The 15,357-nt window shown below is 42.1% G+C and overlaps 1 protein-coding gene across 2 annotated transcripts in view; it reads right to left on the bottom strand.

The window, feature by feature from the left end:
- pappaa (pregnancy-associated plasma protein A, pappalysin 1a) overlaps nucleotides 1-15,357 on the bottom strand; it is an 88,463-nt gene that overhangs the window by 56,367 nt on the left and 16,739 nt on the right. For both annotated transcript variants that reach the window (XM_020081832.2, XM_069513212.1), the window contains exons 3-7: nucleotides 14,775-14,920; nucleotides 14,154-14,447; nucleotides 13,647-13,839; nucleotides 13,254-13,375; nucleotides 6,667-7,168 (exon numbers count right to left, since the gene is read on the bottom strand). In XM_020081832.2, the coding sequence (XP_019937391.1) occupies nucleotides 6,667-7,168; nucleotides 13,254-13,375; nucleotides 13,647-13,839; nucleotides 14,154-14,447; nucleotides 14,775-14,920 (1,257 nt within the window). The remainder of the gene's footprint in view (nucleotides 1-6,666; nucleotides 7,169-13,253; nucleotides 13,376-13,646; nucleotides 13,840-14,153; nucleotides 14,448-14,774; nucleotides 14,921-15,357) is intronic.

Genomic DNA, 15,357 nt, shown 5'->3' on the forward strand with positions numbered 1-15,357 from the left:
GGCTGTAGCCGTGATGTTCTTTTACGATGTTTGCTCAAGCTGGAACAATATTTAACTTTGATAGATTGACAGAGAAACCCTTAAGAAACAAACAGTTATTGACAACGAAGTCCTTGCATTTCTTTCGCTATTTAAAACACGGGCAGGAATCAAAGAATAGCAGTAAGAACAAATAAATGCAGTTTAACGATTCCAAAAATGATCACAGTCCGCACTATAGAGAAAATAAGGGAGTAAATGAGGGTAAATAGGAACATTAGGTTTGCCATAGATCATTTTATGTGGACCATCAAGTTCCATAGACCTAATTTGGGAATGCCCTCTGCAATAAAGGCAGTGACAACCATGCAAGGATACTGTGGATTCATGTGCCTGTCACACAAGGCAACCCACACACACATGTGTGGCATGTGCACATACAGTACATGCCAGCACACACATACACACATAATACCTTTGTTGTTCGTAACACACAGGCTGCCAACTATGGCCTTCAAACTTAAACAAGAGTACACAGGCATAAACCACTATTCCCACTGCTGCCATATAATCCACAGTGTGAGTGCAATGCAGCACCAGCAGCAAACATTGCTCTGGTACCACAATGGTTTCACCCAAGGCCAAAGCTTAAGTCAGCAATCAAACCAAGGAAGACTTGCAGTGATGTTCAGGGAAGCCATAACCTTTGATGAGCTTGAAGACAAACTGGCCAAAAATGACAGAAAGACATGTTTGATGAAAGAAGCAGATATTCTGCACACCCTCGTAAAAACACTTTAGAATAAAAGCTGAACATTTGCGTTTATATGCTTTTGCATTCTTTATCCATGTTAAAAAAAGACACACAAATGGAAGAGCAACACCAGAAAAGATAGTTTTCTCCAGGACACTGCTGACTGTGGGACATGGCTTTTGTTTTTTTTTCCCTCATCTTCATTTCTCCATTTTCTCCTGTGTTTGTCCATCACATTCCCAGCAGACGACAGCGGGCCAAGTTCAAGTTAGCTGTGCCGTCCCAAGTATAAAAACCGATGAACCTAAAGATCAAGTAACAAAATGAATTTCCCCACAGCAAATTTCGTGCCTAGGATGAGATATTTATGTTGGCGTCATTATCATCAACACAGAATGTTTGACCTGACAGACTCTCTTTTATTCTACAGTATGTCCTATTCTGCAATGTGGGCCTGTGCTGGTGCAACTCCAGGTTACACTCAAACATGCCCCCTCTAATTGAATTAGTTTAGCCCCTGGAAAAGTCAAGCTGTGGGAGACTTTATCTTTGAGGAGAGCAAACACACACAATGGACGGAAAGAAGGGAGAAACAGATACTGCTCTGCAGTAAGGAAGTACAAGAATTTGCTTTTAGTGGATAATGAGAATATCTGGCTATGATGCTTCAGGTAATCCAATGCACGGAGAAGTAATTGCACAGATTGATCAGGCCACACTGAGAGACATGGTCATGCAAGAACAAACAAGAAGAAAGAGAGAAGTGGCTAGATCAGGGTGATTAGGAGATAAGGGGATGTAGAGAACTGGAAAAATACATGGAGAGAAAAAAATCAAACAAGGAACAGATGAGAAAATGGATGGCTAAATGGTGATTTCCAAAATATGGTAAAGAGAAGTTGTAGAAATATCTAGGGGCTTCTGTGGAAAGTATGATGAGGTAACAGTGATTTATTCCTCAAAATGATGAGGTTTATTCCATGCATCTTCCCCAGGTATTCTGCAATGATAGTGACAATGTGAGATAGTATTTTCCAAGTTATTTCATCTGACGTGAAGTTGCAGCAGCAAGAGAGAGACCAAAGTACCGAAATGTCTCTTAACATTTCCCAGAAAAGCAACGTCTTGTAGTCCCATAAGAATAATGACAGCCCTCTTTCAGCACCAAAGGTGGAAGTTGCATGATGTTGGAGTCCTGCCACAAAAAGTCTTTGGGAGGAAGTCGAGGTGGATGACTGAGCGCACAACCATGATCTCCCAGACCACAGGCTGCGGTTTGCGTCCACAGTCAACGCTGATTTTCTTTTGGAAGTCTACCCGGGGGCTAAGAACTGCAAACCAGTCAATAGTGCCAACAGCAGCCTATACTGCAAACGTTTTCTTTAACCAGACCCAACACCTTTCTCTAGAAAGAAGCTGTTAAAGCTTTAAGTATTTTCTTTCCATTTCAGGGTTATTGTTTTAGTTAAAAGCAGCAATTTCTGAACCCTACCTGTTTGGTCCAACAGCACGGCAACCCTCGACAACCCCTTTCTCATTCATACACAACTAAAATGTTTTCCTAATTATGTTGCGGTGGCAACATAATTGCTGCCTTGGTTACATTCAGAGGAAACTTTTTTTTTTAAATGTTTTTTTGTTAGTTGTATAAAGTGCAACATTTATGATCGGCAGCAGAGTAGTGAGGGTCACGGCGGGCACAGCTGTCTCTGCTGCCAGGCAGCGGGATTCACATCCATGGCCCTGTCTGTGGTTGGGTTTGGGCAACAAAAGCACTTTGGTTAAGCTTAAGGAAAGATTATGGTTTTGTTTGAATGTAAATAAACATGTGTTGTGAAGACACTGTGAACTCATTTTGTATTAAACCAGACCACAGTCTTTCCCTGTGCTTAACCAACACAGAGCAAACACAAAGGTAGGCATTTCTCCTTTAAATGCTACTTAACAACTAAAAGATAATTAGATTATGGAAGAGGGTTAGGGTTAAGCCTAAACCCCTAACCCTCACCCTGACAGCTCTGCTGCTACCTGGGTGTCATAATGGACCTTCTATAGGGTCAACAGTGCCATAGCGTGATAACAACTGTTTAAATGTGGCTTTCAACCTGGTCCCAATTAGGTGCATGCTTGATTTCTCCTGACCTCACTGCTAACAGCCATGCTGCGTTTGGCTGCTGTTGGCAGCAGGGAAGAATGAAAGAGCGAGAAAATGAAAAAGTGGTGCAGAAGTATTGCAGGAATTCTCTGTTTCTTTGGATTTGGATAGCTGGATATACAGTATAAGAACAACGTTTGGAATGGCAGGGACACTAATGTACAAAAATTTGCAAAAACGAATTGATAACCTGCATCATCCTTTCATCCCATTTGATGTGGCACAATTATTTGATGTGGTACAACCGTTTGAGACACGAGTGTATGTGATGGATAGGATCCAGTGATACACATGACTTTTGCCAGCCACCCAGAATTCATAAAACCACACTTTCATCTGTGACTGATTTTATAAGATATGCAACTGTTCTGATATGGAACTTATACAGTCACAGACAAGGTGTCACGTGATCGTGTTTCATCATTGGTGCATCTCTGTGGGCTCAGACATTCTACTCAAGACCTCTCTTGGAATCAAGGTTTTATCTTGGCTCACGCTCAAAGCCAGCCACAAGGCACCGTAATATGTCTTTGAAAGGTGTTTTGATAGTACCAGGTGATTACGCATGGAAACATGTGCGAAAGTATGTGCCTGCTACTGAGACCAAGAAGAGTGTTACTGTGCGTCGGTGCTCATCTGTGTGTGTGTGTGTTCCTGCCTTCACTTGTGTGTGCACTAGGCTTATGTGTGAGCATGCATATGGATGTGTTTCCGTTCTGTAGCTGCTTGTTGTTCTTGGCTGAGCAATCCCAGATGAGAAAAGCAGATAAATTTCAGAAAGTTGGGGAAAACTCTTAGATTGAGCCTGCAAGAACAACAAACAGTGCAATGCTCCTTTTGTCAAGGAGGCAGCTGACAAGCATTTGAGGTTTTGCTGCTATCAGTTTTACACCTACAAAATATCTACAGCTAGAAGTATAGATTTACAAGCAAATGCATTTAATTAAGTCTATATGAAGGCCTCAATTTTAAGTTATATAAATATATAGTACATCTATTCTGTCAGGGTGTCATGAATATTGTTCATATTGGGAGGATTACACTGGACTAATTTCCTACAAAGAAGCCGTGTATGATGCCAGGGACAAGTTGGCCTGAAGAAAAAAGAAATTACTGAAAAGAAGTAAAATCAGTAACTGATGAGAGGGAATTAAACTTTATGGGGAAATAAAAAGGGATGCCAAAACCTCAATACCTAATTTAAAATGTAGATTTTTTTAATGGCACTTAAAATTAAACTACTAATATCATATTTAGAATTAATACACTTTAATACTATTGACATTGCCAATGACCCAGAATTGTAACTGCAAAACATTAAACCATAAACAAATATCAAATCTACTCCATATGCCAAGGTTAGCTAAAAAAATAACTACTTTGTAAGATGTAACATACAACTACATTGAAAGGCTAGAATTCATTGTTGTTATTACATAGTTGTTTTGTTCAGTTAGCCTGAAAGACACTAAACTTTAGGGTTATGGTTACCACAGAGCGACCTAAGCATAGACTATGCCTCTCAAGTACTCGCAATTATGAGCAGTGCTGTTCAAAATAAGTCAAAGTGTGAAACACAACAAATATATAAATAAGCAAACCTTGTACCTTATTTGTAAAATAAAAGAGTCCAATAACAGAGGGGGTGTTGGGTAATATTGATGCTGGGGGAGCTGCCCTCTCTCTGTTTTGGCTGAGATGTCTTTTCAGGTCAGCCCTGAGATAGCCTTTGACTGAATGACAGCTCTGAAACCCACGCCAGGAAGAGGATTAACCCATGGGCTCGGGTTCCTCAGCAGGAGGGGATCAAACTACCCCAACCTTCCAACCCTCTCCCTTCATACTTTCTCTACCCCCTAATGTTCTCCTCTTCACCTATTGGCCCTCCGACCCTTGCAATGATTTACCCCCAACCAGTCCAACCTTCCACCCCAGCATCTCCTCTTCACGTCACCCTTTTTTACTCCCTGCCATAATTTACTCTGTCACCCTGACCTCCCAGCCCTGAGCCATTCCAAACAAACCACCAGCCATGGATGGAGGCAAAGGAGCCAAGACTTCAGCTGTTCATCTTGGCTTGGCATGCCCCTGTTTAGGTGAAGGCCAGTGGCCTGACAGTGGGAGGTCATTTACCCCCCTCATCGACACCTTAATCGATCTATTCAGCCCAATGGGAACAGGCTGCAAGAAGAAGCATCATACTGTGTGGTCAACAAAAGCACTTCAGCAGCTGGACCTCCACCATCAAACAAAGCACTTAACATTGGATTTGTGGCATGCCAAAACATCTGGGTGAACTTTGTTCTTCATTTCACCATGTCAAAGGCTATGTTTGTTTGTGAGACAGTGGGTGTGATGAAGCATTATCTTAGCCTGAGGCTATAATGCCTCATCAGAGTCACATCAAAGAATATAACATCTAGCACATGTCTGACTCTTCGTTCTTCAAAATATGACATCCATTTCCACTTACTTAGACATTTTAAAGACAAAACAATTACTCAGTTGAACAAGAAATCAATGGGCAGATCAATCAATAATAATCATCAGCTTGCTTTGATATAAGAACAGAGCCCAAAGCTAACTTGATATATGGCCAGTATCCAAGCATTGATCAATAATCAAGAGTAACTCAAAACACTTCACAAAAAGTGCACACAGTCTCATTGATGTTCTCTCTCGCTTGTAGGGTTTAACTTCATCCTTTTGAAACTTCACAATTTAATGTTTTTTTCTCCCAAAACTGTTGTAAATGAAAAATACTGCTATTTATGTTTTTGAACACTTATTCTTTATTAGAATCCGTTAAAGAGTTGACGGCTGGAACACACATCCTTGCTATAAAACTCCTCTGACCATCCAACAGAGACAAGATCCCATATGCTCTCACAACAGAAAATAGGCAGCCAGTGCCACTGACCACTACCACTGGAATGCAACCACAGCTAGTGAAATATACCACAGCAGTAAAACTACCTACAGTACATCAGTAATCACTGAAGTGTGCCAAAACCCCCAAATAAATACATCCCCACTGCAGACAGCTTTCCACAGACACTGTCATTCAACCAAGAAGTTGTGTACAGACACTTTATGGAACTTAAGTATCATCACTCCATCTTGCATAACATGCATACTCACCCTTTCGCCTCTTATCAAGCACTTTCCTTCTCATGTGAACCTCGCTGACAGCACGATAGTGAGATGGCATAACAGCAGCAGTGCCATGTATAGCACAATCTTTATTGAGTCAGCACATTCCATGAAAGCAAAGCACTAAACTCTCACCACAGCGTGCAGATAATACCTTCAACAAGCCATCTGTTTGCCCTTGCTTCATGGAACATGGGAAAAAACAAATGTGAGCAACGATTGACCTGTGACATAGGAAACAAATGTTGGGCAGCAGATTTGAAAGTGCAGAAGCAGTGGCGGCATGCGAGTGCTCCTAGGGGTATTGAAAAGGATATCTGATATTACAAAAACATATTTTTGTGGATAGTTTCCACAGATAAATAAACACCTACTAACTGGCGTGTCTAAAACCTCTAATTACATCACACTAAAGCAGGAAGCTAAGAGGCAACCACTCAGCAATTTTCAATGACTAAAATAAACTGGGTAAAAACTATTGTTTCCAGCCAAACCATTGTATGGCCTCCTTTCTATGCTTGGAGCAAATGATCTGAAACCTTGACAAAGAACAAACTTATAGAAATAGAAATATCTGGAAGAACTTAATAAGTGATGACTGACATTCACCTACCACATCACTCACCTGTCTGTAATTCGGCGGGTAGGTTCATTCAGCAACAGACCATGTGGTGCATGGGTGAAGGGCGGCTGGCGCAGCAGGCGGTAGCGCAGTGGTTTGCAATGTCTACAAAGTATGCAGTTTGGCTTGGATGCCAAGAGGGTGGCATCAATCTCTAGATGCTGCTCCATGGTGAAAAACTGTACCCCATACACCTCTTCCTCGATGTCCAGCTTCAACGTCAGTGGGGAGTCGCAGAAGACATTGCTGGGGCCCAATGAAATGTTGTTCCCGCTGACAGTCAACAGCAAGATGTTGTGGATGGCTGGCAGAGCAGTTTCCTCGGGGCTGAAGAAGGTGACCCACACAGTGAGAGAGTCTGGCACCAGTGGGTAAGGGAACTCCAGCTGAAGCATGCAGCCCTGGAGAGGGCATTCTGACAGGCCGACAACACCTTGCTCAATCCCTGCATTGGGGCTCCAGGTGCGCACACTTGGCTCACAAGCCTGCTCCACATCTGGAGGGCCTGTGGGATATAATCACAAAAGGATACGCAGTGTCACACACACAACATGCAAACACAACAAAGACACTTCAAACAAGAAGGCACTCAGTAGAGTCACGAGGCACAGCAGTCTCCTTCAGTTTAATCAAGCTGCATCAAATTCCACACACTCATAGAAACCAGTTACCAGATTGTACCTGATCTTTTTAAAATCAAGATCCATGAATTATTCTCTGGGAAAATAGTGAAAATGTTGAAAAAGCCGATCATGCCATATCAAAAAGAGTAAAAAACAATTCCTGGATCTGCCTCCTGATCCAGATCTGCATGAAAATGTATTGGGTCCACCAAGTTTTGTTGTAATCCATCCCATAGTTTTTGCATAATTTTGCTTACAAACAAACAAACAAATAAACAAACCACCCAACAAACAGAACAGGATGTTAACACAACCTCTTTGGCAATACAACAGCATGACACGAAAAAAAACACAATAACTGAGAGCCAGCAGTCTAATTTCCTGCACACACATGAACGATTGTTAATTACATAAAGACGTATTTAATGATGAATACAAGCGATGCAGAAAATTCCTGTTTTTATGAGTGCTGACAGAAGGAATTTGCATCAATGGTCTTTTTAATGTATCTACATTACTTGCAGCATCAAGGTAGAGGTGAAACTGAGAGTTCATTGTGAGTCCATGTGCAGAGGAAAGGCAGAGCTGAGGTGTGTACCTTCTGAGAGGGGCCCAGCGCAGGGTTCTCACTTCAGCACAGTCATTACAACCTCTAACAGTCACACTCCAGCCATATTTGGAGTCCACACACAGCTAACTCGCATTATCCCAAGTGACGTACACTAACATTCATCAAGCACTTTTAGAAGCCAGCGAGAGGCAGACACTATGTTCTCCCTCAATTTCCTTTTGTGCATTTCCAAGCTGGCAACCAACGAAGCCATTTGCTAACCTCATTTCTGGGCACCATGCAAAATTCCAGTGTTTAATCAAGTGAGGACTGAATATGGTTTCCAAGCCACATTATCTCAACACATTTATTATTGTACTGTAAGTGTGTGTGTGGCCAGAGTGGAGGTGAAATAAAGAAAAAGAGAGAAAAAAGGGGGCCGAGAGAAAGACGGGGAGAGGGGAGGCTGGGAGAGAATGAACCGAGATACTCCAAGAGCTTGGCTTTTTTTGCTCAGCTCATGTAGTCCTGGCTTTACGGGTACGTTTTCATTGAGTTTGCAAGGAAAGGCTGCTGCAGCCACTGAAAATATTTTGTAATGTCAGCTGTTATGATGGGCCATACTCCTGCTCTGGCGCTGTTGCTGATGCGGTCGGAGATTTAAGAGGAGACAGAATAGGGGTGTCATCCACTGTGTAACCTGAGGCAAAGCGAATAGCACAATGTAATTATCTGGTTAACAGGTAATCGAGATTCACTGTGACAAAATATTGAAGATACTAAATTTCATAGACCTCCAAACCTCACCGAAGAACACAGACCTCCAACAGTTTTATATCAGCTTCTAACTACTGCACAAAAAGCTCTGAGGTGTTTGACCTATAATCCCCTTGCAGAGGGGAGAGGGGGCCTCTGGGTGACTGAACCATCCCGACCTGAGCTTTCAATACGAGCCATTCATTCTCTGTTTATTATAAGATGATCCCATTTGCCAAGTCGACAAAAACAACCATTATAGGAAAAGCGAGTGAAATAAAATAAGCCGACCTGCAGTCTAATCGGTGCTGAGTTCAACATGAGCCAGTGTGTCTGTGTTTTCTAACCTCTTCAGTATCAGGTCAATATCAGAGCCACGGCAGAGGTCGGGCCAGATGAGATAAGGTTACAGTTCACTGTAATTTTGAGTAAATGATTATAAAGCGTGCATTGCTTGTAAAAGACATTTACATAACATTAACATCCACTACTAATTCAACTATTATTTGGAGACTTCCATAATCACCAACTGCAATTACACTTGTTTCTTTTAATGCACAAGTGAAGCAAAAGATACTGATATGCTCTGAAGGTAAGACGATACAAGTTTGACACGCATTAGGGAAATGAGACAAAAAATGACAAGTTGCAGACGCCTGTCGGTTATCCAATAATAATCCTCCATATTAGGTGCATGGATAAACACACAGGGACGTGTCCAGGCATGCACGGCTGATGCTTTCTAGGAAGTGCCTGGCTTTCTCTCTCACCATTGGTGACTCACTGTCAAACACTGTTACACACTTCCTCGCTCAGAAGACCTACGTCAACCCCTATCCAGCCCCCTTTTTGCCCTGGCACGCACACATATACACACACACACTCACAGATCCACTTCATGAAGGCAAGAGACACTATGCAGCTTGGGAATCGTTGTCACTTCACGTTGCGTTCAGGGCACGTCAGAGGTTAATCTGTCGTATCTCTGGGAAGGAAGACTTTAATTTTAACGTATGGAGCAGATGCCACAGGTGCTACACATGTATACATCCCTACAGAGTTGTTTAATGAAGGAGCGAACATGATGCCGTTATGAACAGGTGAAGGGAGCCAAGGAAAAATCATGAGCGGCAAAACAGGTTATGTTTATTTGAATAAACCCAGGTTTACCAGGAGATGGCAATAATAAATCAATAATCAAGTCGACAGTATTTGACTTGGCGTGTAATGTTACCGCCTAGCGAGGGTAGAAGTGAGCAGATTTCTGAAGGGAGTTTTGTGCCTTTTTCTCTGTGCGTTGTAAAGTTAAATGTTCATGAGGGGTGTAAATGTTATAGTTAAATAAATATTCATTCAGCTACAGCAGACATTAGGTCATTTTGTCAAACAGGGTCTGTGCACTTTGCTTGAACTTGGCAGGAAAGACGATAAAATTCGCCTTTCGGGGTGGATTCAGGAAAACCAACAATCTGACACAGTATATTAAACATAGGGATCCCATCAATGTGTCAGGAAGGGCCACATATCCCATAAGTTTTTCATGTTCTTAATCATTTCATTAATGAATGTTTCTTTCCTAACGTATTATGATTTTCCTTCCTCCTATCCCATAAACCAGCATATATATATTTCAAGAAGGATTCTAATAATATCTTGGGCCTGTGCTTATACAAACACACAGATGTTTGCTGTTAAAACGTATTGAGTAAATCCATACATATATTTACACACTGGGAAGCAGTCTGTGCGTTCCATATGTTGCAAATGCACATTAAGGGCATTATTTTTGTAAGTGCACCTCCATGTGCACTCACAAAATAACAGGGATATGTCTCCATGTAGAGCTACACACACACACAGACACACACAGTCCCACACACATCTGCTAGTGAGCATATACATCCTGGACCTTTCACTTCCATTCACGCACACTGCTGTTTTCAATCAACTCAGGATCCTCCCTTGTGAATGTCACTAACTACATGCAGTTCTCTTAACTATCTTGGGTGGTTTCCACCCCTCACAACCTTTCTCACCCCCTCTCCCCTGAATCCATATCCATGTGTGTTTTTGCCCTTTTTCTCTTTCTTGCCCCCCCCCCCCCCCCCCTTCCATATTTCTCCAGGGCATACAGTAGTAAAGATTTATGAGAAGTACTTTGGCTCTCTCCGACCACGGCAGTGTTTCCCAGTCAAGTAGTGTTAGGACACAACCGGCAAGTCCTTCAGTAACAGGTGCTGTACATATGCATGGATGTTGATGTAGACACACGTACGAACGCACAATATAAGGATGTTATTCCAATAGTTAATATGCCAATACTTCCTCGAGGCTGACGTTTGCCAGAATGTCTTTTGGAAATTAGAAACTGTGAGACACATATGCACAATCGCAGCAGGAACCGGCAGCTGTGGTATCCAGTGAGAAGCTGGCCCAGGCAGAGTTAACAGGGAACGGGGAGCAGCCACAAACAGGGACCCCTTCCAAGAGGGAAAATAGTACAGAGTACAGTTTACACACACAGCGTGTTAGACAAGCCCAGACTTGCCTTCGGTACACACACGCACGCACACACACACTGTGAGGGCAAGGTTGAGTGCTTTCAGAATCTATAGAGCGTCCACACACGCACACACGCACGCACGCACGCGCACACACACACACACACACACACGGAGAGAAACACTCAGACTCAAAGTGACAGAACCAGAGACAGAGACAAATTCAACTCTTTGGCAAAGTGATATTTCATTGTTATTATTAATGCTGTTGAGTCATATCTAATTTACTGTTACTGGGTTTTTGGTGTTTTTACCCATTTGTTTTGACATTTAGTTTCATGGTAACAGACAAAATAGATTACCATAATAAGGACATATCTGGATTTTTATCAACTTATTATCACACTCGTCAGCGGAAAGATGGTGGTTTTACTAAAAGTGCACTATTTTTAAGTTTGATTGAAAGGGGGCCTGTCCACACTAGAAATATATATCTTTGATTTTCCGGTGGGTATGAACAGTATAAATAATAATACATCTGTACATTGTCTTTGTCTGTATTTTACTTGTTTCTGATATAGTCAGTTTAAGATTTTGTCATGTCATTATGTAAGCATTGAGGAGTTAGCTGAAGTACTAGTAATAATGTTTACTTAGTTTACACAGGTATTTAATGTAAATTGTTTTTGCAGGAATTATCATTATAATTGCACTTTTATAAACACTCATTATTTAATTATGCTTTGAATAGTTCACACAACAGAAACTGCAGATGTACGATTACACATAAAATATAAAACAGATAGAGGTTAAATAGACGTCAACACCGATTCAACATTCCCACACAAATAAGAGATTGCACTATAAAAACAAGTTTGGTTGCTGCCTGAAGCAGCTGACAGATTTAGTTGATCTGATATATGGAGGAAGATGGTTCCAGAGCCTAAGGGCCAAACCAATGAAAGGCCTGTCAGCTTTTGAGATTTAAACGTGGGATAATGTGTGGATAATAGACTTTGGTCAGACTCGCTACATGACCTTACAGTGATGTGCGGGTTCCACAGTCTCAGATACGCTGCGCTGCAGGCTGAGTGTACACATACTTATTAGTCATTAAATTCTGTGCTAGAGTTTACAGGAAGCCATCAAATGGTTGCATGAATTGCAGGAAATGCACGGACGTGTACGACCACTGATTCTATACTTCTGGTCAAATAGAAAAGTGGAAAGTATAAAAAGGTAGGAAAGATTTTTGAACAATTTTAAAGTTGTAATCACTTAGAGATTCTCAATAAAAATATTTCTGAGACGTGGTTATTTCAGCATAAAAAATAAGGTTCCTAGAATCTTACATACTGCTACACTGCTGTTATTTGTCAATTTGCATACACCTCCATGTGACGATATGAATCCTAATTTCCAGAATCTGTCCTCACTTCAGGCCACTATAGTTCTTAACAGATCTCCATACTTTTATTCCATGTCTAAGTTTATTAAAAGTCGATAACATTGGAGAACAACAGTATGCACAAATATCTACACAAAGTTTCATGCATGATATCCAGCATCCCAGAGTTTTCTTGAAGCTGCAATTACCAGAACCACAGAGTGATCAGAGAAACGCATATCGGAAAACAGCCACTTTTTCAGAATAATTACCTCATCCTGGATTCCTGTCCCAGTATAGCATGTTCTAATATGGTTTTACAAACAGGACAAGAATAGGAAATATAGAGGTTTTTTTTCCAAAATCCGACTAATTTCGGAATTTGACTCAAAACTAAATGGGGAATTACAGCTAAGACGTGATCTTTAACCTTGGTTTTGGGCCTGAGTGCTGATTTGGGAATTGCGGTAACATACAGCACCGTCCACTGGGAAGCGACCTCCCTGATCCGTCCGTGTTGTCCCACGGCCCAAGTGTCATGAACCAGTGAGTCATTTGCATGTTTCGGGGTTGAGTCAGTCAACCGAAATCTTTGTGCATCGGAGTATTGACTCAGAAAATCAACAAAGGGCGAAACCTCAAATCGTGTTATCGTCTGGTAAACTGCAGATGAAAAGGTGGATGTGGCTTTTGCATTGAATTTGCTTTTCGCAAAAACAGCTTTTGCAATCAAGATACTGACAACCTGTATGCGCACCAACTGTGTATTGTACCTTCAGCCTCTCGTGGGGACCAGTGTCCAGATGGTGCGCACGGCCGTGGCGATGAGGAGTTGGAGGCGTACTGCAGCAGAACTCTCCCCTCAGTGCATTTATCACAAACTGATCCCACTTCTCTAGGAAACCAACACACAAGCACAACAACCAACTTAGATACAGGCCAAACACAAGTTATTAACACATAAATAAAGACATAAGCAGTAATTGTAATTACACGGCAAATGTTTTAGATCACACTCCCTGGTTCATCTTCTGGTTTTACTCTGTAAACAACTCATTTAATGTTATATTTGCACAATCAACTTGCTCAATAATGAGCAGAAAGAATCTCTCCTGACTCTAAACTTCACCGTACACACCAGCGTCTTTTTTGCCAACTCATTTCACCTGTCGTAAAAGTGTCCAGAAATCGGTGGAAACCATTCCAGGTTGATGGAGTTATGATGTTGCCCGACCACTTGTGGTGCCATTGGCACCGGAGGAGGCTTCGAGGAGGGTTGCCAGGTCTGGTAAATGAGGTCCAGGTAGCAGTGCATTCTGGCCACCTGGTTCAGTGTAAAGGAGTCTGTGCAGGCATCATCTGCAGGTGAAGGAGGGTGAGATGAGATGTGACAGGACAAGGAAGTGAGTATTAAATTATTCCATCAGTCCGATCGCGTTAATAAAATCAACTCTGGCATCAAAACAGTTGCACAAAAGGAGTGACATTAGCGGATGTGCCTCCCACTATGTTTTTTCACATGAAAGGTCCCCGCTAAATTCCTCACTTGTCTCAGTATGCACACAGACCCAACACATTCCTCCACAGCGATGTCCTTTTGTGCATGTGAGAGGTATTAACTGTAGCAATTTGCCCAGGAAAAAGGCAAAACACATGTGGAGGCCCCACCTCACCTGCATAACTCATGTAGTTGTTAAACGGCGTGTGCGTGAAATGACGACAGCCGCAGGTTTCGTTGCCCGGCTCGGGATCGTGGCAGCCTTTGTATTTAGGAGTGGGGTTGGTGTCGGCGCACAGATCTCCGGTCTCCATCGAGGGTTCCGTCTCCAGGCACGCATCGTTGCACGACTCGGTCTCCGATATGCCTCGAAACACGTGGTAAAGGCCGAGGCTGTGACCGATCTCGTGGACCATCGTGTCGGTGTGACCAAAGGTGCCATAGAAGGACGGATTCAGCACCATCCCACCTGGTGAGAGACAGAAGAAAGAGACGCCCACGCACATTTTAAACATTTCAAACACTCCAATGAGTGTTCACCCAACACGAATGCCCATTCCAACTGTAGCGTGAAGTAATTGTGGAACTGGAGTAAGATTCAGACAATGCATTATTCATGTCTCTCCTCAGCCTCATTATCACCTTCTTCCTTGTTAGAACCGCGATGAAGACAGTAACTGCTCGGGGCCTGAACTGTTATTACTCAAAATCAACAACCTGAAAGGATGTGTGCATGTGTTTAAGAATATGCATGTGTGTGTGTGTTTGTATGTCTGTGATTTTATCTGTCTCCTACCTAAATGTGTGAGGGCTTCTTTGTCCCACGGCCAAGTGGCAGCCCCCGCCAGATCTTCATCAGAGGAATTGGCAAAGAAGACGTTCAGGTGAGTCGAGCCGTCCAAATGCAGAATCTCTTTCAGCTCTTTCACATCCAAATAGGCTCTGGAAAAGAAAAAAGAGAATTTCACACTGAGGTAATCGCTCTACAATTAGGATAGAGTCTGTCTAGTGAACGCACATTTCACAAAGTTTAACGAATAGGAACAGTGTTTCTAGCCAAAAAGGATCATATGTGGTGTTGTTGTTCAATAAAACAGGGCTCAGATTTAGGTGCTTGTTGAGTTTATTCAAATTGTATTGGTATTGGCTGCTAAACCAACAGAATGAAAAGGAATAATGAGGTTGAAACTACTGCCTGTCTCTGGACCAAATTCTCCAGACTTCACCTGGACTCTCCTTTCACACAGATTCTCTGCACAAACTCAGAATAACGAATTACTCATACTTCATCTTTGGTCACATCAGCACCACATTATCAAAATATCAGAACTTTGAAAAGCGTGTTTAAGAAACTGTCTATTCCGAATAAAGAATCACAG

This window comes from Paralichthys olivaceus, chromosome 18 (genome assembly GCF_024713975.1).
Source record: "Paralichthys olivaceus isolate ysfri-2021 chromosome 18, ASM2471397v2, whole genome shotgun sequence".
NCBI classification, from domain to species: Eukaryota; Metazoa; Chordata; class Actinopteri; order Pleuronectiformes; family Paralichthyidae; genus Paralichthys; species Paralichthys olivaceus.